Source organism: Octodon degus, unplaced genomic scaffold (assembly GCF_000260255.1).
Source record: "Octodon degus isolate 3935 unplaced genomic scaffold, OctDeg1.0 scaffold00004, whole genome shotgun sequence".
Classification (NCBI taxonomy): Eukaryota; Metazoa; Chordata; class Mammalia; order Rodentia; family Octodontidae; genus Octodon; species Octodon degus.
The window spans coordinates 12,972,551-13,000,050 of NW_004524580.1; the positions used below are offsets into that span (position 1 = coordinate 12,972,551).

General features: G+C 36.8%; 1 protein-coding gene across 1 annotated transcript in view; it reads left to right on the top strand.

Moving 5' to 3' along the window:
* Lrriq1 (leucine rich repeats and IQ motif containing 1) overlaps nucleotides 1-27,500 on the top strand; it is a 238,734-nt gene that overhangs the window by 50,791 nt on the left and 160,443 nt on the right. Inside the window, exons 7-10 of the mRNA XM_023716257.1 lie at nucleotides 2,759-2,833; nucleotides 6,120-7,841; nucleotides 11,862-12,014; nucleotides 13,501-13,651. Of these exons, the coding sequence (XP_023572025.1) occupies nucleotides 2,759-2,833; nucleotides 6,120-7,841; nucleotides 11,862-12,014; nucleotides 13,501-13,651 (2,101 nt within the window). The remainder of the gene's footprint in view (nucleotides 1-2,758; nucleotides 2,834-6,119; nucleotides 7,842-11,861; nucleotides 12,015-13,500; nucleotides 13,652-27,500) is intronic.

A 27,500-nucleotide genomic window follows, 5' to 3' on the forward strand; every position in this document is an offset into this window, starting at 1 on the left:
CCCATGGCAGTGTCCTCTATGAGTCCAGCTGGAGACCTAGAGCCCATGGCAGTGTCCTCTATGAGTCCAGCTGGAGACCTAGAGCCCATGGCAGTTTCCTCTGTGAGTCCAGCTGGAGGCCTAGGGACATAGCAGTGTCTTATGCAAGTCTGTATTAAAGATCTGCACTGGAAGTTGCAAAGGTCAGTGTGGAAGCTAGAAAGTCTTTCCAAGATGGGATGAAGGATCTGTGCCACAAGGCTGAGGGATCTATGCTGGGGCCAGGAAGTGATGCTCAAGGTCAGGCCCAGAGCTCCCCTAAAGAGAAGCACAGCCAACCCCAGTGACAGTGAAGACCCAAGGCCCTCTAATGATGAGAACAGCTGAGTTCATATTGGAAAAGCCAGCATGACAGGCTTCTCCAGGAGAATCAACAGTACACCGTCTTGCCCTCCAGTTCTGCTGTGCTGGTGGCAGCAACCCTTAGGGGGGCCATCCACACCCAGCATCATGCTGGTGCAGTTCATCTTGGTGTTACAAGTTAGCCATCAATCCACCACGGTGCCCCTCAGCAAGTGCACGCTTATCGGAACTAAAGAGTGAAATCAGTAACCTTTAGGAGAGTGAGTGGAACTGGAGAAGGTCATAAAGTCAAATAAGCCAGATTCAGAAAACTCAAAAGTCAACATTTTATTTCATATGTGGAAGCTAAAGCAGATAGAGAGAAAAAGTGAAACAATATGAACTAGAAGGGAGATGATTAGAGAAGAGGGAGAGGGGGAGGGGCAAGGGAAGAGGGAATGAAGAGTGAAAATAAAATGCATGTATGCCAAAATAAAAACTACTTTCCTATATAATGTGCACTAGTAAAATTAAGGCTAGAAAATTATATTTCTTAAAGTGATCCAGTATAGTGCCTCCAGAGAACTATTGAGTGTTTTTTACTGTTATTTCCCTGTTTAACACCCATGAAAAGGTTCTACAACTCACTGAAGTTAATGTACACTGTGCTTTTCCTGGTCCTTTTTTAGCTATCTCACTGGCAATTTGTGACACTTCCCAGCTGCTGTCTTTTTTTTTCAAAATTTTATTGATAAACAGCAATGAGACAGTTTCAAATCAAATCGGTAGTACAGTTTCAATAACTAACACACTGCATATATTCTTCTTAGTGGTTAATTGCTGTACAAGATGCGGACTTGAGATCCTATTTACAAACACCATTAGAACAAATCATTCTATTCAGTAAGAGAATGCAACTATATATCTATCCTAACCACTTTGAATACACAGATACAAAATGGACATTCATCTGTATCCCCTTTTTTGTTAGGTTCCGTTATTTGAATATTATAGGTGTGTAAACTCAGCAAAATATTCTAAAGGAGTCCAGTAGTCCATAATATCCTGACTCTTCCACTTCACTGGCAATGTCAGAAATTGTTGACCTGAGTCCCCCACAGCTCAACATAACGGCATGGTTTTACTTCTTATATTTCGTTTTTATACTTTTCTGCTGGATGGTTAAGACCAAGGTAAAGCAGGACCTATGCAACAAGAGTTTTAGCTTTTGGGTCTGATAAGTTCAGTGAAATCCCCTCAGGATTTATCCTGAAATCCTGTACCTCAGATTGTGGAACCTTTGTCAGTGTCAGCCATGGGGATGAGTCACGGCCATTGCTTGGCCAATGTCCAGCTGCTGTCTTTGCGTGTGTTCTCACACGTGCTACCCTCTCCTCAGAGGGCCCTCACAGATGCCTCTCTTTCTCTCATTTTAATATAATCTTGCAAGTTTCCTCAGAATGAACTGTAATACCTTTCTTAGTTGAACATATTTAGTAAACGTGCAAAATTCCTATCTCACTCCTGAAAATCAAGTTACTTTTTCAAGTACAGAATTCTACATGGACCTTTTCATAATCCTGTGAAATATTTATTCCCATAGTGACTTTTAATATGGTTTTTTTCTTAGGATACACTAATTCTGCTAAAGCAAAGGTAATGGCAAACTTGTTAAGGTATTCCCATATCAAAGAAGAATTCTTGATGAACTGATTTTTGTTTCTTCTGAAAGTAAATGCTAATGAAGACAGTGAGAAAAATGGACTGCACTGAAGGCATTATGCAGAGTAAATTATGTAGCAGGAAATCAATTATAATCTATCTATCTATCTATCTTTCTATCTATTTTCCATTTTATGTATTTGGTACAGGGTCTCACTATGCAGTGTGGATTTGTAGTGATCCTCCTATTTTCAGTCTTTCCATTGCTGGGATTACAAGTGTACACCACCACCATGCCTTGACTTGATAGTGGGCCCCGCATGCCTGAGGGTGGGCCAGTGCAGCATGTGGTGCAGAGATCGAACCCTGGTCTCCGCACCTGCCAAAGCAGGCACTTAGTCCGCTGAGCTATCTCACCATCCCAAAGCAACTATAATTTAAAACCTATCCTATAGCATTATTATTTGCAAGTTTTGTAATGTTTAACAATATTTCTCGCCATCATGTTTTATTGTTTAAAGCAACACATTCAAGTACATGAAATACCTTTTCCAGCATCTTTGTTTCCACAGAATGGGAATCTGTGCCCATTGTTTAGTACTTTAGTTTGATACCAGATTTGAGTTTAAAGTTTTAATCGTGGGGCCAAGAACAGAAAGCTGCTGGCTGGGTTGTCACATTTAATTTTTGTGTGCAAATACATTTTGTGAAAGTTATGTAGGATGAGCATAAAGTTCTGTGATATTTAATGTAGTGTCTGTCATCCTGTGTTCAGCAAGAAGAGGACAAGATGAGCGATGAACTCCGCAAAGAAGAGGAAACGTGGAAGGAGGAACTCCGACGGCACGAGGTACCTGCTCGTGCTCAATAGATGCATCCTTCCTCGCCGTTCAAGGGAAAATTGCTGTGCTTGCCGCGGGCATGTTTAAATAATATTGCCTAACATGTAGAACTTCATTTATTGCAGCATTAAGTTAATCATCAGACATTCTCCTTGAAATGGAATACGCTGAAAATAAGAATTAGCTAGTTCAGTGAGTTACAGAACTGTAATTTTCATTACAAAATTATGCCTCTATAATTTCTTCTAAAACTTAAGGAAAGATGCTAGTATGTACCTTGCATTATGCAAGGCTGCTGTGTTTCTTGGACACAGTTGTGTTAAATAATCCCTTAACTTAAGATGTCACTGATGATGTATTAGTTTTAGTTGTTCTACTCCACAGTTTCTAGGTAAAATTACTTTAGGTTATCACAAATGTAAGTAGATACAGCCACTAGTATCCTGTTGTCCAATTAAATAATATTATCTTTCTTTTTATATTTTCAAAACTTTTCTAAAATGATGGTTTTTCTTCTGTATATATTTAAACTTAAAAATTCATTAGGGATGAGAAGAGACATTTTAATAAGAATAACAAGAAAAAGACTAATAACTCATTCCTGTATGATCCAAATAGAATTCAAATGCTAGATTTAGTGGAAGCACTAAAATACCTATAACTATGATTCATGAACAATAGATAAGCAGGTCATATGAAAAATGAAGTAAAACCTATGAGATATGATGTATATGTTCTATAGTTTAAGTATTTAATATCAAAATTAAAAATTAATGGATAAGTTTTCCCCTTCAGTTCTACTTAAACTTGCCAGTACATGGAACTCTTCCAATAGGCTATGTCTACATGCAGGAACAGAGAGTGAAAAAATAGGAAACAGAGAAAAGAACATAAGAAACATGCATACATGCTGAGCAAAACACAGAATGTGTAGATAACCACCTTGATAGGAGGGAGCATATGGAGCAAAAGCAGTGGGTAAGGAGGCTGTGTCTGCAAAGGTTTGAATTGTTTTACTGAGTGAACCTGAATATTCAAAGATGATTGGTTATCTCCGGGTAATATATATGAAAGTAAAATCATTACTGGGAACTTAGCAATAAATCTCTTGACATGCAAGACACAGGGAAAAAAATTATCTTACCATCCGAAGATAAAGGATCAGAAATTACCTAAAAGGATCAGAAGTAAGACCTAGAGCTGATGGCAACAACAAAATGACAGAAAGCGAAGGTAGTGGGACAGAAGATTACATGTCCCTGGTTTCTTGTTATCTCCGTGGTTGGTGGGTGCTGAGTCTTCCCTGACATTTGGACTCAACACATTTCCCAGAATATATATTAACAGAGATGTGAACAATTTTTGAATTGTTAGGATTCCTCAATCTATGCACAGTTCAGAATGCTTTTATTTTGCTTTCAAAACAGAATGATTAGTTTATTCAGGTATATAATCCAGTTTTATTACTATACACATACATACATACATACATACATACATACATACATACAGTTCGAAGATGTGACTCTATTGTGCATTTATTTTTGCTGATTGTAAATTTGGTACTTTCTTCTTACATTCTTTGGACCTTTAGGATTTTTACTTTTATACATTCAGCTGCACATATTTATTGATATGCTATTATGGGTCAGATATTCTGTAAGAGTTTATAATATAACTGTTAATAAAACAGAAAATATTCCTTACTTTCTTTTGATATTTAAATATTGTTGGAATCTATCTTAATGTGTTTCATGTGTGTTATGTATATGTGAGAGAGCACAGCATAAACTCTTGCCTTATTTTGTTAATTTTGATTTAGAAACTTTCCTATTATTCTCCCTGCAGGTTTTCTCAGTTCTATCTTAGAGTTCTTTGTTCATCTTTCTTTACTTTTGAATGTCTTTTTCATATAGATCATATATTTGTTGGAAATACTTAATATTGAAGTTTTTCTTTAGATAACTAGCCATTCACCCATTATACTTTGATTTTTGAGTGAGTAACATTTTTATTTGAACACCTGCATCTTATTTTCATAAGTTTTTCTTGTCTAAACATTTGTTCTGAACAGTTATTTTCATTTGAGTTTTGTGTAATTTAATAGTTTTTTCTCAGAAATTGGTTCTTCCTTCTACGTACTTGATGTATCATCCTATATCCTTTGTGTTAGTTTCCCTTAAATATTGACTGAAATTTTGTTGCTCTCTTTCCTTTTTTATAGAATTCTAGTGACAATGGTATTTTTTCCTCACTTTCTGTCAACTCATCTCATTTTTCATGTTTCAGCTAACTTGAGAATTGGGAGGGGAAGATTTGTGAGTGGGCTGGTTCTTTATTGCTTTGTGTGCACTCCCAGGCCTTCTTGGTAGGATATGGCAAGATAATTCCACAATTCTAAAATCCACTGCCAACTCAAACTTCTTTATCAGACATCCTATTTTGGGCAGTTAGAATCCATTTCTCTTACATAATTTTTGCCTTGTGTTTTTCTCTCTTTTTTTCCTGTGTCATTCTGATACAGTATACTTTCCATCTTCAAAGAATTCCTTAATTGAAATCTGTGTGACTTAGTATTCTCCTAATGATATTTTAAAGTAGATTGCAAGTTAACAATATGATCTTTAAAAAAATAATAGGGCCAGGGAGATAGCTCAGCGGTCTGTGCACCTGCCTGGCAAGTGCAAGGACCAGGGTTTGATTCCGCTACTGCATGCTGTGCAGGCACTGGAACCCCAGGGGAGCTGTTCCAGCACCATGACCAGGCGTGGTGGTGCACACCTGTAATCCCAGCACTGGGGAGGCTGAGATAGGAGGATCAATACAAGTAACAGCTACATGGTGAGACCCTGTACCAAATACATAAATAAATCTTTTAAAAGAGGTAATACCTTTTAAAATAAATAACTAAGGGCCAGTGAGATAGCTCAGCAGACTAAGCACCTGCTTTGGCAAGCTCAGTGACCAGTGTTTAATCCTTGGTCTCACATACTGTGCCATCCCCACCCCTGAAGTACACTGAGCTGGTAGCTAAGCTTGGACATGGTGGTGCATGCCTGTAATCCCAGCTCTGTGGAGGCTGAAAACAGGAGGATCACTATGAGTCTGAGCTGCATAGTGAGACGCTATAAAATGAAAATGAAAATAAAATAAAATAACTGGTTCCTCTGAGTAAATTTGTAGTAATTTCATTATCACTTCAATTTTAGTATTTGTTTTAATCTATTAGATAAAATTCTGATACCATTATATATTTAGTTTATACTGACTGGTACTTATCTTACTTTATTTTAGGAATTCATTAAAAATTTGCAGCTACAAATGGAAGAAGAAAGAACAAGATTGAAAAACTTACAGGAGAAAGAGGAAATGCATTTGTTAGAACGTCAGCATAATGCAGCTGTAAAAATTCAAGCTCAATACAAAGCATTTGTAACCTACCAGAAATACACCCCGATCATAAGAGAACGAATAGAAGTTAAGAAAAGGAAAGCACAAGAATGGAAAGAAAGGGAAGCAAAAATACAACAAATGGTGGAAGAAAAGCAAAAAAGTTTAGAAGAGGAACAAAGGATAGCAGAAGAGATAGAAAAGAAAAAGCAAGAGGAAAGGAAAAAGAGAGAAAGAGAATATGAAGAAAAGAAGAATATCCTACGGCAAGAAAGAGAAGAACTACTAAACAAAGAAAAATTAAAATTAAGAGAAAATACAACCCAATGGCTAACGATGAGTAGTACATTAAAGAAGGGAGACTATAACGCCAAACATGTAACTAGTAATGATACATCAAAGAATAGGAATGATTCAGTGAAACTGTTCATGGATGAAAACTTAAAGAAACAGGATGTTTCCTTTTGTTTACTTGAGGAATCAAATAAGAGACAAGATATAGAAAGACAGCTTATACTGAAGGAATCAACACAAGCACAGTTAAAATCAAACCACACAATTTTAGCAGAATTAAAAATGGCACAAAAAAGTGAAAGCTTAGGGAAACAAACTTCTGAAAACCCAGTTGAACAAGAAATAAGAGATGAAAACATAAACAAAAACACTAAATTAGAAAGCTTGGACGAGATACTTTCGGTGGAATTAAAAACGGAAGAAAAAAGTGCCAGCCTAGAAAATAAACAAAGTTCTGAGAAATCTATTAAGCGAGAAATAGAAGATGCAAACTTCGACCAAAAAGTGACATTTAAAAATTCAGACTTGAAAGAAAATGTTAATGAACAAGAATTAAAGCTTCAAATGCCAACAGAAGACAGTGTGGACCATGCCATCCATGAGAATATTAGCAAAGAAATTCAAGTAATATTAGAACACAATCAAGAAGCAACTGAGGTAAAAAGTGAAGCACAGAAAAAAATCAAAGATAATCAACTGATAGTGGTACAAAACATAGAAAATGAGATAGTAGAACAGAATGGATCAGTGAATCAAGAGGACAGTGCCTCAGTTATAGCAAAGAAACAAAAAGTACTACCAATAAATTTAGAAAATTCTGAAACTGTACTACAAGAAAAAAGAATTGATTCAAAATCCAAAGAAACTGAAGAAAAGGTGCAAGGAAATGCTCTAAGTAGTGACATTGTAATTTTTAACACTTCTGTTGCTATTGTAAATATAGAAGGCAAAGTAGACAAACAAGACATTTTTGGTAGACCTGCGCCTTGTGGAGACGTGGGTGGTTATGAAGCAGGCCATTCCTTGGTGACCAAAGAAGTAAATTGTCCTAACTATGATCCTAAAGCAATTCCTGAAGAGTGCTGGGAAAATAGGGCTAGACACAAAAGTACCATGGCCTGCTCTGTATCCGAGTCAACACTTTTATCCGCTATTGAGGAAAAGAGACTAGCTTGGATAAAATCATGTAAACCTTGGTTTGAAATTTGCAAGCAAAACCAACAAAAGAAAATTGTTCAAAGAAAGAGACTTGTGAAGTGCCCAGTCAACAGTATGCCCCCTTTGAATGCATTAGAAATTCTTGGTTGTGGCTCTTGGAATAATTTACAGCAGGTATTTCTAATTTTGAAGTACTTTTTTCCATATATATCACTGAACTTATTTAGAATTTTAGTAGAGGGCATCTTTTTTATAGAAGAATTCTATCCCTTAGCCGATAAAGTTATTGATGAAATACTGCTCCATTGAGAGGGGATGTATTTTTAAAATCTCAACACAAATTATTTAGTGCATTGTCTCCCTAAGGACTAGAAAGAGCTCTGGGATATAATCTTGAGGCCTATGCTTAGGGGCCTTGTGAGCATTAGTTATTGAACCTGTGAGACTGGCAGCCCCTGGGAACCTAGGGTTAGAATTGGGTTGTTTTGATTTAGGCTACCACACCACGTAGCGGCTTCTTGGAAAATGAAGCGGATTTGTTTGTGACCACTGCTGTGGAAGAGTAGCTTCTGTAGTAAAAGAAAGACCAGCAGTCCTGTAAAGAATCCCAGTTACCTGCTCCTCTTCTGCACTAAGGTGGCTCGCATGTGTCTTGAAATAGTTCTAGTCAAGTGCTACCAGTTTTCCCCTGTTATGGAGACCACACTTTCAACCAGGATTGAGACGGAAGCTAACAAATGTGTGGAGAAACAGAAAAGCAAATTAAATTGTGCAATATTAGAAGTATTTTATTATTAAAATACCTATATTTATCTAAGTCTTGAAAGTCACATGAATTAAATAACTTTCATATAGTCTTTAATTTTATTTTTTAATTTTTAAAAATTGTTTATTGGTACATTTTAGATATGCATAATGCTATATATGATTATCATACATACTAATAATATGATTATTCATCATAGGGAATTTGTACCTGTACATGATATGCAGTCATAATAATGGACATTACTTTATTCATTTACTCAGCAAATGCTAATTTACCCACTGTGATTGATCAGTACTTACTGACAGACTGAAAGGACAGAAACAGAAATCCCAGTCTTTGCCTTTTTGGAATTTAGATAGATACACATATACCATATTATTGCTTCATAATTAAAAGTAGAATTTCAGGGTATTCTGCATGAAGGTAGTGAAATGTGAAATTTCGAGAGACTTTTGGGACAGGAAAGAACAATCCAAGAAATAAAAACAAGAACATTCCTCTAACCATTTTCTAGTTCCTAAGCTATGTATTTGCTGTATGTATCAGTTCTGTAAAAGTACCCAAAGGGTCTCCATGTGACGCAGGCCTATAATCCCAGCACTTTGGGAGGCTGAGACAGGAGGCTCCCAAGTTTGGATCCTGCCTGGCACTCTAGGGAAACTTTGTCCCAAAATATAATAATGATGATGATGATGATGATTATCATAATAGTCCTGGGGATGTAGTTCAATGACAATGCCCTGGCTTCAATCCCTAGTGACACAAAGAAAAAAACCAAGATTTCCAATTGCCCTCTTATATTTTTCCTTGGGTCATGCTACCAGTAATCTTTTTTTTTTTTTTTTTTAATGTATTTAGTACCGGGTCTATAGGGTCTCACTACACAGATTGGACTAGTGATCCTCCTGTTTTTAGCCTCCCAAAAGCTGGAATTATAGGCTCCCGCCACCATGCCCAGACTCTGTCACCATCTCAGTGTACACCAGGGGCAGGGCCAGCACAGCATACCGGGGGATCAAACCCCAATCCCTGTGCCTGCCTAAGCAGGCACTTCAATCGCTGAGCTATCTGGCTGGTCCCTGTGATCATTGTTTTTGATTTGTACTTTCCCTTAGATGTTGTTTCAGGCTTTCCATATGATTCATCAGCACTTGCTTCATTTATAATAAATTCCCCTGTGAATATTTATTAGAGGTAAGCATGAATGAAAGTTTCATGATTAACAAATACTTGTTGCAAAAATACAACTGAGGTTAGTGAAAGAATAGCACCCTTCCCTTTAACTAAGTTTCCATTCTGTCCAGGAGAAGATCTGGGCAAGTCAAGACACAAGAGCCACTTCCCATTGCTACTTTTTCTCTTGCTCACTCTCTGTTCTTTCCTGGAACTCTTGTTCTCTTATTTAAAGTTTCTTTCTTTTACTTCTTTTTTGTTTAGTTTTTGATACAGGGTCTCACTCTGGTTTAAGCTCGGTTTGAACTCACTGTGTAGCTCACACTGACCTACTAGCAGTGACTCTCCTGCCTCAGCCTTTCCACTGTTGGCATTCCAGGCTTGTGCCACCATGCCTCACTCTTTCTTTCACTTCTTAAAGCAAGGCTCAGCAAGCTAAAGTGAATACAGTTCTCCTGAGGATTTGTTGAAATGCTGATTTTGATCAAATAGGTCTCTTGATTAAGAGGGCACTGTTCAGTATTTTGAGTAGAGTGTCCCACAGTACCCTGTCATTCTCTCTTATGACTCCAAGTAATGATTTCCAATTTATAATTGCTCCTTGAAACAACAATTGTATATTATAAAGATGAAATATGAATCAGTCATATGAATGCTGAAATGTTGTACAATACCATCTTTTGCCTGCAGACAGTACCTAAAATGATTCTTTTTATCAAAACAGACAAACAAGCAAGAAAAGCTTTTTAAAAATGTTTTCACTCATCATTGCCACTGACTCCTTACTTTGATTCTCTATTCTCTTTGCTTCAAATTGTTTTCCTCACCCCGACTGCCCATTCTCGTGGGTTACTCAGCAAACACTGTATTCTGGAAAAGTGAGAAACAGTTTTTCCTTGTAATTAACTTTTGGAAATACAGTATCATATATATGATTGACACTCTTCAGATTAAACTCCAGAGTACTAAGTACAGATTTACTTAAATATACAACAACTTGAGGCATTTGCTACACAATCAACTATCAAAGGTGGTGTGGAGAAATTTATATGATTAAATAGAAAATTCATTCATGATCTTTTATGAAAATATAGCTTAAGGCAGTTCATTTATTTGTGAGAAAGTTAGCCAACATTTGTTGTGTTCTAAATGTAATTTTCCAAGTTGGCCATATATCAGATACAAATAATTACCACTTCTGTGTTAACCTTAATTTTTGGAGTATAAAACAACAAAATGTGTGCTGCAGTTAATGTCATGAATGTATCAATAAATAGTATAAAATTTATTTTAATATGTATTTGGAAAAATCTAAGGTGGTGTAAAGATTATATTGCTTTACCACAAGAATTTTAGAAAAACCTTTTCAATGTAAAGGAAGATTTACTAAGAAACTGATACTCAAAAATAATGCTGCTAACAAGAGTGTTGTAGCAATTATTATTCATGTGGTGTAATGAAGTGAAACTGCATAAATTGCCACATAATAAATAACTAGAATTTAAGTGTGCTTGTATAATTGATTAAAAGCAGTGTGTTATTAAATCATGCAAATATATATCATTATAATGTGGAATAGCATTTGTTACTGTATAGCTGAAATTCATCTTTATGTGTTCAATTCTAAATGATGCTTTCATCTCCTTTTGCAGATCTGGTTTTCCAATTACAGAACTTGGATTTGTTTACACACAGACTAACGAGGCAGTGTCTAGAAGTAATTGCCACACAATAGATTGCCATTTTCTTTCTAAAAAAAAAAAACATTAGAAATAATTTACCCCCAAATTGTTTAAAATTATGAGACATTCCTAAGATAATTATTAAAGTGGAAACTCTTACTTGAAGTTATAAAATATATTATTTTTTCCCCTTAAAGTGAAGTGGATGCTAAATTCCCTCTTTGTGTCTCCATGACCACATGGTCCTCCGAGTCATTTTACTATCCAGGATATCCAAGATACTCAGGCCAGATCGTAAGCAATGATGTGGTGTAATCCTGGAAGGGATGCCAAGAGCACAGAAAACAAAGTGGACAAAAAGTGTTTTACTTTGAACTTGTATTGGCAGTAAATGATTGAGTTGTCTTTCCATGCAGAACAAAAAGAGACCAGAGAGCCTTATTCAAACCGAGTTGCTAATAAACAAGATCTCAACTATAATATTTTCATAGATGATTTTTGAAGATGTTTCACACGGCCAGTGCATCTTACATTTTATTGATGTTTCTCCACTGTCCTTGTGTTCTCAAGGTGACAACCATTACATTTCAAGATCTGCCTGGCTGTAGTCTCTCCACGTTAGCTGAGTGTGTGAATCTTCAGTTTCTCTCGCTTAGACGCTGTGGATTAACGTCTTTGCATGGTTTGAGTAACTGCAAAAACCTTAGATACATTGATGCACAGGTATGTCTTCCATTTACTTTGAACTTACAATAAAATACGGATGTATTTGTGTTTGCACTTGAGAATAGCCTTGAGATAACCATTATTAAATATCCTATAATTCAGGATCTAAAGAAATCAAGAGCCTATGTTTGGGAGAAGAAAAGAGTAGATGAATAACTAAATTCCTTGGTATGTTTAAACAACCACCATCTCCTTTGCTTATAGTTCATGTGGATCATGAACTGAGGCCAGGCCTGGCTGGGTGTTTCTTCTGCTCCATATTAGGGTGATTGAGTCTCTTATGTAACCTCAGTCAAATGGAAGCTAGGTTGAGAAGCTCCAAAATCTCTGTTGGTCCAACATCTCTATTGTTTGTCTGGTGCATGACAGGTATATATGGAGACTGAATTCTCTCCTAGTATTTTGGGCTATTTTTCCAAAATGTGCAGATCTCAAAATTGAGTATTCCAAAGGACAAACTCCAGTATGCAAGTGCTGCTCAAGCATCTCCTTGCATTATGTGAGCTGAGGTTTTTTGGCAAGGTGTGAGTTCATGGGGAAAAGAAATATTAGGACTGTGAAGTTTATTTCCACTGCCAAAGGAACTGCATGTCACAGTCTCCTTTCTGACTTATAATGGATTCACATCTTTCCTACTTGCAAAACACACTCATGTCCCAAAGGCTCTAGGAGTCTCATCATTTATTTATGAAAAAGTTAGCCAACATTGGCTATGTTCCAATTGTCTTTTTCCAAGTTGACTGTATATCGGATACACAGAATTACCATTAATTTTTGGAATGCAAAATAGCAAAATGTGTGCAATTGTTGTCATGAATATATCGATAAAGACTATAAAATTTATTTTACATATGTTTGAGAAAATCAACTTTTGGCATTAGATGCATGCTAGAAGCATAGGTTCCTTTCATCTAAATTAGGTCTAGATAAAGATGAAGCTCTGTGTGAAATCCTTAGATACATAGTTTTCTCAACTCATGTGATCTGCAAAATAACGTGAAAAGTTGTATCCCACGCCTCTGCCATCTCTTGGTGATTTACTACAATAGTTGTTGCCATTCAAAACTGGAGAAGCAAGAATGAAATGATAATCACTCTTGTTCACTTAAGTTGTTCTGTGTATATTGCTGCATTGTCCTCTGTATTATTTATTATTTTTTAAAGAGAATACAAAATAGTTTTAAAAAATTAGAAATGATACAGAATTTTAGTAAACAAAATTATAGGAGCTCAACAATGGCTGTTATATTCCATAATGCCCTCTGTATTTTTCATTTTCAAAATACGTTATTAAATACATTTAGAAATTCTTTATTTGCTTACTTAATATTTTAATCCAGATAGTGTATAGTTTGCATGATTATTTTAGAGGTTAGATATTCATATTTTCATTTGGAGATCATATCTTACTTCCTCATTTTGCAAATGTTAAATATGTCATTAATAAGCCATTGAAATAAAATTTATTGCATCTGTTCTTTAGGAAAACCATATTGAGACTATCAATTGTGAACAATTGGAAAATCTCTCTGTAGTTCTTCTTAATAAAAATCAACTGACTTCTTTTCATGGTTTGGATGGCTGCACTAATATCCAAAATCTTGAACTTTCACATAATAAAATCACTCGACTTGGTAAGAAAAATGAATTTTAATATTTAACTATTTATTTATCATGATTATATTTTGTATCATTTGATCCTTTTAAAGAATAGACCAGCATCACTAATGTGCAAAGACCATATTAAATTTATTCAATCCTATTTCATCCAGATTAAAAAAAATAATTTTTAATGTATTTAAAAGGGTTACATCCCATATCTGGCAAGTGAAGAGTTGTTACCAGCACATTCTTTCCTCCTGTATCTAGAGGAACAATCCCCTGGTGAGACTCAATTAGATGCCATGATTTCAAAGATGCTGTGCTTCCCACACTTCTCCGCAATTTTTCCTAGTAAATATTTCCTAGTAAAATGTTTCGGCTCTACTCTCTTGGGTTCCTATGTCACTTGGACCAATCTTTCCCCCTTAAGATACAGATAATAACAGCACATGACAAAATTCATTAAGTAGAATATCCCAAGCGTCTTGGTGCCTGCCTCACCATGTCTTCATCTTCCTTGAGACCTTCTAACCCAAAGAATTCAGCAATGAAAATGACTTGTGAATTGAATTTTAATCCTTCTGTTTCCTAGAAATATTCTTGCCACTTCTGGCAAGGATTTTACTTCATCACTTGTCACTTGCCTTGGGTCAGTGTTTCTCCCATTTTTCTGTGCCTTTCCTCTTCTCTTTGCCTTATCTCTCTTATCCTTTGTCTTCAGGTTTTGTGAAAAGTTCCACTCCCAGTGTCACCCCCGCCTGTCTCTGATCTTTTTTACTTCAACTTCCTTCTAATTGTTTCCACTTTAATGATTCTCAAATGAAAGATTCATTGTATTACTTCCTGGCTGGCTCAAAATCTAGGCCTTGGAATTCTCGTAATTGTAGCAATGCTCCTAGTGGTTTTTTTTTTTGCCATGCTATGGACTTACCGTCCTGTCCTGTCACTGAAATTGTTCCATTAAACCCTTATCCCTCATAAATGGAAGGCAGCTCTAAAGTCCTCGTTAAATTTGAATTTGGCCACTTTAGGGAGAATTCTTCCTAAGTAGTTGTTTCTACTTTGTATTAGTCACCACTAGTGGACATAGAGTGTTTACTTTTATTGATGCTCTGATAGGATATTGGGTGTAGCTGGTGAGCATAGGAACCTTTCTTTATGAAGTTTTTCATCGACCTTTCATCTAATACTTTCATACATGGACCCAGCATCAGTTAATTCACTAGAAGACATGGAAAATGAATTTTCTGATTTTATTGTGTCCACCAGGTCTTGTCAGGGATTCTGTGATTAATTAGAACTATTTGATTACCTTGAAATATTTTGTAGAGGAAACGTAAGGATGAGGGCTTATTTTTGCACTGATAAATTTTGAAATAAAGTCTTAATGGCTCTTTTTCCCAAATATGTATGGGTCTTTACTTTGTTTCTCTGTTTTGTTTTGTTTTTTTTTAAATCTTTGTTTTTTAATCTGTTCTCCCTTGTTTGTGTGTGTTATTATGAACTCACATTTTTATGCTTCAAAAATATTTTAGTCAGTTTGGTTACTATTGTTTTGATACAGTTTATATAAATTTGAATTGCAGATACCATATACTAATATATAATTCAAATTAACTTCTTAAAATTTACATTTGTATTCATTTTCTTATTATCCATAGTGTATGTTAAGAATAACATAATCAGCTGGGCATGGTAGTGCATGCTGTAGTCCCAGCACTTGGGAGGTTGAGGCAGGAGGCTTAGCATAGGTTCAAGACCAACCTGGGATACATAGTCAGTTCAAGGTCAGCCTGCACTACAAAGCAAAACCCTGTCTCTTTCAACAAACAAAACAAAACAAAACACAAAACCACTTGTGTTTTATCCATGAAATAGCTTCATAATATCAGTGCTAATACTACTGATATATATTATATATTTATATATATCACATAATATATATTTATATATTCCTTTTTCGGACAGGGTGTACGGGGTGTACAGGGTTATCACTGCGTAGATCGGATTCGTAGTGATCCTCCTGTTTACAGTCTCCTGAGTGCTGGGATTACAGGTGCGCACCACCACACCCAGTCTCAATGGCTGTCTCAGCGTGTCCCCAGGGGCGGGGCCAACACAGCAGGCCTGCTTGCAGATGTTTTAATCCACTGAGCTATTTGGCCGGCCCCCTAATGTTTTACAGACAATAAAACTTACTAAGTTCAATAAAAATCAGCCCATAAGAGGAAGGAGCACATTTGCCAAGGTTTCAGTACCTGGTTGCGTGAGCTTTTGACTTGGACCAGTCATCAAGTGGAAACAGCACAGAGGAAGGGTGTGGGGGAAGCTGCTCTCAGCATGGCAGCCGGGAAGCAGAGAGAAATACAGAGCAGGTGTCAGGGAGCATGCATTCCTCCCAGGGGTACTTCCTTCCCCTACAAGGCCTCATCTCATAATGTTTCCACCCCTTGTAGCTCCACTGGATTATGAACCCCACACAGGATAAATTCATTGATGGTTTTAGCGCCCAATAAGCCAAGCCATCTTCTACGAAGCCCCACTCTGAATTCTGTGGCACATGTGCTTTGACAGGGCATTTGCAAGCCAAACCATATATGTATTTTCCCAAAGCAAACTTTTGTTTTGCAAACATTAGCAAAGGCACAACTTAAAAAATGTAATTTTTACATGAGGGATAGAATACAATATTTATACATACAGATCTGATTTATTTCACTTATGAGTATGGTCTTTAGTTGCATGCATTTACCAGTGAAATCTTCAAGTTTATCTTTCTTTATAGCTGACTAAAACTCCATTGTATGAAAATACTACATCATTTTTTGAACATTCCCCAAGTGAAGGGGAATTGGGGGAATTCCAAAAATTAACCGGGAAGAAATAAGCCGCCAAAAAAGGAAAAAAAAAACAAAAACCAAAAAAAAAAACGGGAAAAGGAAAAAAAACGCCCAAAAAGAAAAAAACGGGAAGGAAAAAAAGAAAAGAGAAAGAAAAAAGGGGAAAATGTGTATGTATATATACACCAGATAGCTAAGATAATTGTATTACTACTTTCTATTGTTTAATTGAAAGGTACAGTTAGTGTTTACATTTTTTGATCAATTTTGAATACCTATATCTGGTAATCTGAGCAACTACTTTGAAGATAAGAATATTCAATATAAAAATTATTATTGATTTCCTATCTTATTTTGAAATTCTGTACTGTCCTTATTTTTTAAAAAAATTTATTCTCCTTAGAATAAAAAAGGAAACATAGATTTTTAAATATTCTTTTGTTCATTCATGTATTTTCCTGTGCTGTAGAACATTCCCCTACAACTTATCCTAAATGTAAATACTGATTTAAAATTCTACTGTAAAATAAACATGACAATTAATTTTGTTGCTGAGATGATGGCAAACGGACACTATGTTCTGAGTTTGTTTGGTACTGGGGGTCAAACTCAGAACCTTGCACTTGGCAAGCAGGCGCTTTTGCCACTGAGCTGTCTTCCTAGTCCCTTACTGTGTGTTCTTATGCTGGAACACATTAAAGCCAACTTGGAGGGAAGAAATTTTAAAAACGCTATATATTAAAAAAACTGCATGATTTCCCATCTTCATTGCCAACAGTACTATATGGGAATTTATATAAGTACTAGGTTTCCTGAGATAGAATATCTACAAGATTTATGTGAAAACTGCCCTAATAGTAATCGAGGTGCTCGAGGCTTCTCTGTCATTATGGAGCAGACCAAGTAAAAGGCTTCTTTGCTGTCTGTTGGTTATAATGAAGACACTATTTATGGAGTGTGAGACGAGTACGTATGGGAGAGATTTTCTGAAGAGCAGTAGGAGTCTGGTTTCCATCCTTGGAAACTGCTTGTAGGTTCTGGTGGGACTAAGCGAAAGGCACAGAGATTTTTTTTCTTTCAGTGATATATTGATGCTCAGAACTTTCATGAAGGGGCAGCAAGATGGATTTGTGTTTATAAGTTAATGTGCTTCTTTCCCAAGGTAAAATAATTCTTAAGGAGTTGAAATAAAGTTGGAAGCAGCACGAGAATATTTCATGTTATTTTAAATTTAGCGTGTTCCTCGTCTTTGCTCAACTATTCTCACTGCATTTAATATTCAGTGTTAGCTGTAATCTTTTCATTAGAAAATATTAACTGATATTTTTATTTCATTCTTGTATTGCATTTAATAGTGAATGAGAATAATGACTTAGTAGGTTGAGGACAACTACTGAAGTCAGAATATGAAATAAAGTATAATTGTAGATGGTAGAGACACTGAAATATCTGTAGTAAACTTCAAATTATATATATATATATATATGTATATATATGTATATCTTTAGAACCTTTTAATAACATAGCTTGTTTTAATTCTATAAATTAAAAGTTTTAAAGTTAATAGCTTTTTGTTATTACTAGCTTTAATAAACACATGCTATAGTTCTGCAGACATTTTTAATTCTTTTTAGTTTTAATTTAAATATTAATTAAAAAATTATCTCAACACAGAAACTGTAAGAGACCTACATGTTGAAGTATAGATTATTTTCCAGTCAATTAAGTTAAGATACAATAGTATATAGTATTTTTAGGCAAATTGTTATACAGGACACTGTTATGTGTCTGATTTATTTAATGTATTTGGTGCAGGGTCTCACTATGCAGCTCGGGCTCATAGTGATCCTCCTGTTATCAGCCTCCCCAGTGCTGGGATCAAGGTATGCACTGCCGTGCTTGGACTTGATGGCTGGCTCTGCACGCCTGGGGACTGGGCTGGCGCAGCATATGGTGCTGGGGATTGAGCCCCAGTCCCTGCACTTGCCTAAGCAGATGCTTAGTTCACTGAGCTATCTCACCAGCCCTTGTTGTGTCTGTTTTTTTTTTTTTTTTAATTCTTTTAGTGAGTTTAGGGTAGGGTATACAGGGTGTACAGGATCTCACTACATAGATCAGGCTCGAAGTGATTCTCCTGTTTTCTGCTTCCCAAGTGCTGGGATTACAGGCGCGTGCCACCACACCCAGTCTCAGTCACCACATTAGCGCACCCCGGGGGCAGGGCAAGCATGGCAGGCTGGGGATCGAACCCTTGGCCCCTGCATCTGCCTAAGTAGGAGCTTTAATCTCTTAAGTTATCTGGCTAGCACTGTTTCTGTTTTAGAAGCAAGTTTTTTATTAAAGAATATCTGATGCAGTGTACAGTTATTTGTGTATATTTTGCACACATTAGTATATAAAATCTCAAACTCACTTTAGAATGATGGTTTAAGGATGGATTTATGTTAATCAGACAAGAAACTTTCTTACAGTTTTTATTAATTTAAATTTGGACCTGTGTGATTTGGCTTACTTTGGGTGAATTGCAGCTTAAGATTTGTTGTGATAATATTATCGCATTGAACTCTTCGTGTACCTGAAATTGCCCATAAGTTAAGGGAAAATTAGTAGAACTGTTATTTTATATGTGAAATACGGATTTTTTAAATGTATTTATGTATTTATTTATTTTTTGTGGAACTGGGGATTGAACTCAGACCCTTGCGCTTGCCAGGCAAAGTGCTTATTCTATTGAGATATCTCAAAAAATGGATCGTGGTTTTTGACACACAGTCTCACTATGTTTTCCCAGCTGCTCTTGGATGTGAGATCTACCTGCCTCAGCTTCCTGAGTAGCTGAGTTTGAAATGAACTCACCTTACATGAGTTAAAATTATTAAGTTTTGCTAAAAGAATATCCAAATCAAATGAGAAATAAATAACTGATAATCTAGTTTTCTTCATTTCTCTCATTTTCATATTGGATTATATTGACTTTGTAGCAGAAACATTGAGAAAGAATAGTTTTGAAACACTTCCATGTCGTATGGAGAAATTGCTATATGAATTTTAAGTAGAGAAAAAAATTAACTGAATATAGTAATAGGTAATTTTTAGCACATGATTTGAGAATGCTGATTATATTTCGTGCTGTTTCATCTCCCAGTTTATATTGCTTTCTAGAAAAGTGCCCCTGTTGTACACACAGAAGATACTGAAGTGCTGTTTTCATCTCAGCTTGGTTACTGTCGTGGCTCATAGACAACAGACGCCTGATTAGAATTTTTTTCCAAGTGATATGTGTGAATCATGGGCTGAAAAAAAAAAAAAGTGAAACACAGCTATAGACAACCGTGCTTGTAGAAATCTGTTTTTGCTGGTTTTTACTATTGTATAGTCAGTGAATTTTAAGAGTCCACTAGGTGGTGCTAACTTACCTTTTGAAAGGAACACATGGGGATTTTATTTTTTTTTTAATTTTTAATTTTTTTTGCGGGGGGGCTGGGCGGAACCGGGGATTGAACTCAGGCCCTTGCACTTGCCAGGGAAGCACTTATTCCACTGAGCCATCTCCCCGGCCCCACATGGGGATTTCATAGATTGACCAGTGGAGGTTCCCTCATTTACAGTGAAGAGGCAGACCCAGATAGTTTCATCTAACTCATGGCAGAGAGTGGCTAGAGTCCAAGTTTCCTGATTCCTGTTTTATTGTTCATGTTTCTGTACTGCATGTATAATCCCAAAGGACTTTTGCACTGAAATTAAAAGTCTTAAATGCAACTCAGCATGTCTGTATGTGCAGAAGAAAAACTGGAGGATGGAGCAATAGATGAGTAGCTAAAGGAGGTGGAGCACCAAGCACATTCAGTGGAAGCCTCTGCTGTGGTTTAACATTTTAGTTTTACTGTTCTTTATAGGATTTTCTTCCATGTGGCAGAAATGTTTTATTAGACAGCTAGCTGAATTTTTTTGGGAGGAATTCTGTAAAATAGGTATTTATGGTAAGTATATTCAAATACTAATTTTGCTGTGGGCTATGATCCACTTGGCTGGTGTTTGAGTTTGTAGAACATAAGAAATTTTAAGAATTTTGTAAAGCATTTGTTCAATAAACACAAGAATGCTCAAGCAAAGCTTCATCCTTATTATTATTGTACTTAACACTTTAGAAAGAACTTTTGAATATTTTCTGGCTATTGTTTTCCTTTGGATAGGGAAGTGGAGGAGATAGCATGTGTTTTCTTAGAGGTGTAGAAGATGTAACAGTGTACTACAGTGTACTACAGGAAAGCCTGCTGTAAGTTTATGTTGCCTCATTCTCATACTTCATTTGATAATAGAGAATATGGAAAATTAAAAGGTAGGGACCCTTAACTTTCTTCCTATCTTGGTCCCCTCCTTTGATTCAAAAGTATCACATCAAATAACTGTTTAATTAATCATGCATAAAGCTTTTGAATGAATATTAATGTATTACCCCTCCTTTACTTATAGCTTAACTATCTTTCTCTGAGTCCATTCTTGTTCCCCACAAATTTGCAGTTTTTTAAATTCTTTGTATTATTGTAAGTTATTTTACGATTTACATAAAACTACCTGAAACAGTTCCATAACCTTCTTTAAAATGCTTTTGAATATTATTTTTAATCCTCTTAGTTACTCCACAATTAAGAAACTAAGAAATATAGAAATCATCTAACATGCTTACATCCACAGAGTGGGTTTTTTTTAAACATATAACGGAAAAACTCCAGGGTTTACTTCTCATTATGCCATACTGCCTGGTGGTACAGTTTAATATTGATCATGTTAGAATAGTCATGGGGAATTGGTAAATGAATCGCTTGCATGATAATTGCAGATGAATCCCTTTATGTTTAAAATAACAAGGCATCACAGTTATTACAGTTATAAATACCTGTATTTTCTAAATGAAGTGATAAAGTGAAGTGGGATACATTGTTTGTTTGTTTATTTATTTATTTGGTACAGGGTCTTACTACACAGCTCAGACTTGTGGTGATTCTTCTCTCTCAGCCTCCCCAATGCTGGGATTACAGGCGTGCTCCACCACACCTGGTTTCGGTGGCTGGCTTGGCATGGGGCCGGCACAGCATGTGGTGTTGGGGATCAAATCCAAGTCCTCGCTCTTGCCAGGCAGGTGGTTAGGTCGCCAAGCTCTCTCTCCCTGGCCCCTGTTCACATGGCTTTAAGTGTCTGACTTAACATGAGCCAACTGGATTCTCCAGTGCTTCTCCTCATTCAATTTGCTATAGTGTCTCACTTCAGGTAGCCTCTGGAAATCCTACTGTATTCCTGTACAAGGTCCAAGAAAGGCAATTAATATCTGATAATTTTGTGAAAGTAGTTTTATCCTGTGTTATGGTTTGTATCTAGATACCTGCCCTCAGGGCCTCCCTTCCCCAAAACCTCATACAGCAGTCCATAGGTCAGGCTTTTTCAGAAGTGACTGGATGTAGAATGGGCTATGCAGAACTAATTTGCAGTGCAGCACAGGGATCAGGGGCCCTAGGATTAAGGGCAAGAGTGTCGGCCTTGTCGATTTATTCCCTTCTGCTTTTCACGAACTGTTTCTCCTCTGAGATGACTCCTCTATGCTGTCCTGCTGTGGAGCCCACCAGTTATGGACGGAAATCTCCACCAACTCTGAGCTTTAACTCTGGGTGGCAGTTATTTTGTCTCAACCACAAGAGAAAAATAATAACAGAATTTAATAATGGAAGTTGGATTGTTGATGTGACTGTACCTGACCATGTGGCTTAGGAGCTGACTTGTGGGAAGAATTCGGAAAGGTTAGAGAATGCTGTCTGAAGTTGCAGAATTAGGACACCTTAGGCTGGATTTGATGGGAGATGCTGGGCAGGGCTCACGAGACCAGAACTCTGACAGAAATGATGCTGTTAAAGACCAGGCTTGGGAGGTTTCTGCTGGCAAGAAAGAACTGCGTTGGTTGTTGGATTGCAGATGATGTGTGCTATGGCTTGGCAGAAAGTTTATTTGTATGTGCTCATGTCCAGAGACTTTGATTAAGACTAATCTTAAGTGTGGTGTACTAATTAATCTTGCAGAAGAAATTTCAAAGCAGTGTAATGTTGAGGCAGTGGCATAGCTATACTTGGAGACTTTTAGTCAGATTTAAGTTGAGAATCAAGACTCCAGAGCCCAGCAGAATGATTTAAAGCATTGTGATTTTGGCCAGAAAGGAAGTTCCAGTAAAACTCTGGACTGCAGAGATAGGGCAGAGGAGATCTGCACTGCTGAGAAGAAATAGGAAAATAGAAAAGATGACCCGAAGGCGTCATAAGAACCAGCAAGAGTCCACTCCTTGCAGCCTCAAAATTGCAAAAGTGAAAGACTTTGTCTTGAGAGAGAACCTCAGAGCACCAGGAAAGCCAGTGGCCCAGGAAAGTTGTTCCTTGGGATTTGTTCATAGGCACTGGACCCTACAACAAAAGAAGAATAAGCCTAGCAACTGCTCCAGCTGGCAGCAGACCCTGGCATGCATGTGGCACTGGTTTTAGGTGTATGCAGAATAGAAAAGTTGTGCAGTCAGGAATTCTTTTACCCAAATTTCAGAAGGAGGCTGAGAAGCAAGACAGTGTGTCCCTGAGAGGGCTGTGCATAGAGCTGTGAGGGTGAAGCTGAAGATGTGGTGGAGACCGCAGCAGTTTGGAGAAGTCGAGAACATGCATTATCTGAGGAAAACTGCAAGAGGGAGCAGAGAAGGCCCAAGAGAGAAGCTATAGGAGGTAAAACCACCAGAAGTAGCCTGGGGGCAGAGCCACTAGAGTCCTTTGGAGCTCACAACTTGCCACAGATTGTAGGAGATGTTTGAAGTGGAACTGTGGGGTTTAAAATTTATGCAGCTGGATTGTGGACTTGCTTTAGTCCCATTCCTTTATGTACCCCTGTTTGTAATTTTTGGAATGAAACTGTTTATCTTGTGTCACTGACTATTGGAAGTGTTTAACTTTGTTATCCTTTGTACAGGGAATTGCAGCTAAGAGTTCACCTCAAATGTCAGAGATTTTGGATGTGGACTTTTCAGTAATGCTGAAACTGTTAGGACTTTGGTAACCATTAAAGATGGATTAAATGCCTTTGGTATTAAGAAATGTGCATGAATTGGTGTGAAGTAGAGGTGGAATATTATCGCTTATGTGTAGGTGTACCTCCCAAGCCTCATATGGTCCTAGATGGGGCTTTTTCCAAGGTGGATGTGACGCTAGGAGCAAGGGCACTAGGATCAAGGATGAGAGTGCCCTCTCCCATCCCAAGTAGCCTGGAAAGGAGATGAGGGACAGAAAGTGCTGTGGTCCTCTGTGTTGCCTTGTTATCTTCTGCCTGCCACAACACATTTCTCTACTAGATGACTATTTGCTGTACCACCCAGCCATGGAGCCAGCTGATTATGGATTGAAACTTCAATAAACTGAGCCAAATAAACTTTTCCTACTTTAACTTTTGGTGTCAAGTATTTTGTCTCATTAGTGAGATAAAAGTAACCAAGTGCCTTAAGCATCCATTAAGAGTAACTCTTGGGGATCTCAAGCCACTCTCTAAGAACTACAGCAATATATGAAAGTTCTCTTGTTCGTGCACTAGTAATTTTTTGCTTTTTTGATAATCACTATTCTGATGTAGGTAAGATTATATCATCATGGTTTTGATTTTAGTCTCTCTGATGGCTAGTGAAATCAAGCTTAACTTTTTCAGCGTCACAGAGCACCTTCTCCAGGACATGGTTCAGCCTCCTAGGCCTTTCTTTGAAATCTGTGTGGAAACCTCTATCAACTCACAGCTTTCTCTCTCTCTTTCTTTCTTTCTTTTTTTTTTTTTTTTTTGGACCAGGGATTGAACTCAGGTCCTTGCACTTGCCAAGGAAGTGATTATTCTACTGAGCCATCTCTCCGGCCCCCAACAGCTCTTATATTTTGTGTGCCTGAAAATTCAGTACCAAATCGATGACGCCAAGACCTTTGACAAGCTCAAGCAGTAGCCTAGCCCTCAGGGCTATGGTTGCAGAGGTCTCTGAGTTCCTGGATGCCTACACTCTTGGGAAAATACTTTCCTTGGTGGCCCTAATGAACGTGACAGTATTGTTATGTAGACATAAAGTATACTTATTGCTTTTTACTTTGTCTTTTGTCTAGAATGTGCTTTGTGCCCATAGAATATGTATTAGTGTTTATTTTGATGAACTCTGTTCATGAAGATTTTTTGTTTATTATTTTTTAACATACACATGTATACACATGCAAACACATAAACATTTAAGTCAATACAGTATATATCATAGGATATAGCATATACCGTATAATACATAATATATAGTAATGATATGTACATATATTTATATTGAATTAACATTTAGAATGTAATTTTCACTTGTGATTGTATTCTACTTTTGTATGTTTTCTTAGGTTGATACACTTCGAGCTAACTGTTGACTTTTTTTATTGAGAAACAAATAGCAGTGAGGCAGTTTCAAAGCAGATTAGTAGGACAGTTTCAATAATTAATACATTGTATATTGTTGTCTTCATAGCAGTTATTCATAGTACAAGATGCAGACATGATATCCTGTCCAAACACTATTAGTACAAATCTTTCTTCTTATTGAATTAAGGGAAAGTAGCTGTATATCTACCTTATTTTGTATATACTGATACAATATGGTCCTTCATTTATATCCCCCTTTTTGTTTTTTTTCTTTGTCAGAGATGGGTATTCATTGCCATTTAAATATTGTAGATGCATGAATTCAGTAAAATAATCCAATATAGTCCAGTAGTACATAATTGTAGTGTGTTATCCATAGGACTGGCAATGTCAGCAGTTGTTGACTTGAGCCTTTTAGAGCTCAATAACTGTTGTCTTTGAAAGATAGTTTTCTTTAAAAGTTTTTTTTTCTAAAAAAAAAAAGAAAAGTTTTCTTTCTTTGTTGTTTCTATTAGTTCAATCTAATGTTACCATCTGTGGTTATTTTAGGACTCAATCGATTTAGATGTATTATGTGCCTTCCTTCTGGTGACTTGAGGTCTTTATTCAAATTCGAAGTGTAAGTGTAGAGTTTGTCTTCCATCCTATCTGTGATTTCTGTATCTGTGGATTCAAGGATCCTCAGACTGAAGACATTTGCAAACTCATTGTATTTGTGCTGGACAGTTCCTACTTCTCTAGATTATGTAGTTCATTAGCTTTTTTATAACTCTTATTTTTCAAAGTTCGTATAATTTTCTTGACATCCTAGAGTGTACCTCGGTTGATTCATATTTGAGTGAGATCATTACTCTGTTGTGTTTAAGATATATGGTGTTATGGAGATGTTAACAGTTTAGAACAATAAACAGATATCACCCAACATTTTCTGTGCATCAGAAATCTTGGGATGGCTTGGTGAGTGGTCCTGGTACAGATTTCTTTGGAGACTTGCAGTTGAATTCTCGGTCTGGATGGACATCCTCTTATGGCTCAAAGAGGCCAAAAGCTTGACTTTTGAGCTCACTCATTGTGGTTGTGGGTGGACCTCAGTTCTGCACTGTGTTTTAGATGATTTTCTTTAATTATTGTCATTAGACTGCTGTGGTCAGGGCTTGCCAGGAAATACAGGACACTTAATTTATTGGATTATTTTATAACAGTCACCCAAAGAGTCAAGTTCAAAAGAGTCAGGAAATTTGTCCTTACACTGAAGACCCAAAGAATCCTGCTGAGTGCCTGAGTCCCACAGCAGTGTCCTTCAGGAGTCCAGCTAAAGACCTTGAGCCCATGGCAGTTCCTCATGTGAGTCTGTTTCATGGATTTGTGCTGGGTAGACCCAAAGGTCAGTGGTGGAAGCTAGAAAGTTTGTGCCACTGGGATAAAGGATCTGTACTAGCAGACCGAGGGATCTGCACTGGAGCCAGAAATGAATGCTAAAAGTAAAATCCAGAGCTCCTCAAAAAGGTACCACAACTATGCTCAGCTACAATGAGGTCCTGAGATCCTCCGACAGTGAGTACAGCCAAGTTCATACCAGGAAACCCAGCATGACAGGGTCCTCCAGGAGACTGAACAGCGCGCCATTTTTCTCTTGTATGAACCACAGTCATTTGCAGTGATGAGAAGATCCCAATCTCCTTCACTGATGAGAACAACCAAGTTCGTATCAGGAAAGCCAGAGTGACAAGGTCCTGAAGAGAACCAGCAGCCCCTGATGAATTGACACTTCCTAGCAGTACCCCTTCTTCTCTAGTTCTTTCTCTTTGGTTGATAGTAGTGCTCAGATGGGCCTCCTACACCCAGCACCAACTTTGATTCAGTTCAGCTGGGTATTACAAGTTGCCCACTAATTGCCAATCCACCACACTGACTTTTAAATTGCATAGTCAAAACTTGTGTTTTCTAAGTGTACCTCTCTCCTCGCTATTATAGACGGTTCAGTGCTTTAATAAGCAGACCCAGTTTGGTGTTTTAGCTTTCTGAATTTGTTTTAATTCTTCCATTTAAAAATCTAAGATTTGCAGTTTCATTTTTATGTGCAGTGCTCTCCCACTTTTAAAATATGTACAGTGAAGAATAACATGAGGATTTTCAAAGTTTTTTCATAGTTCAAGAACTATTTTTCTTGTTAGTCATGATTAAATACAAAATAGCCATTCTCATCAATATTTGCTATTTTTCTCAAGAATATTACTTAAAAAGGTAAAGAGTTAATTTTAATTTTAAAACTTGTAAAATAGAAATGTGAACAGGTTAAGCCAGGAGATGTAATATGGCTGTCCACCTTTTTTTTTCTCTTCTATAGGATTTATCCTGGTGAATAAGTATGACTCAATCCAGATCTTTCTCTATACAACACAATTATAGATACATAGATTCAGATTCAAGTATTTGTTGATTTAGATTTAGATTTAAATTTAGACTTACTCAATAGCTGAAAAACCTGAATTGGTGTATGTAGATGAACATATCCTGGGCATCTGTCCATGTCAGTACTTCTATATATTGAAGATGAATGCATATTCATGTTAGAGATACCTCATAATCTATTCTTCAT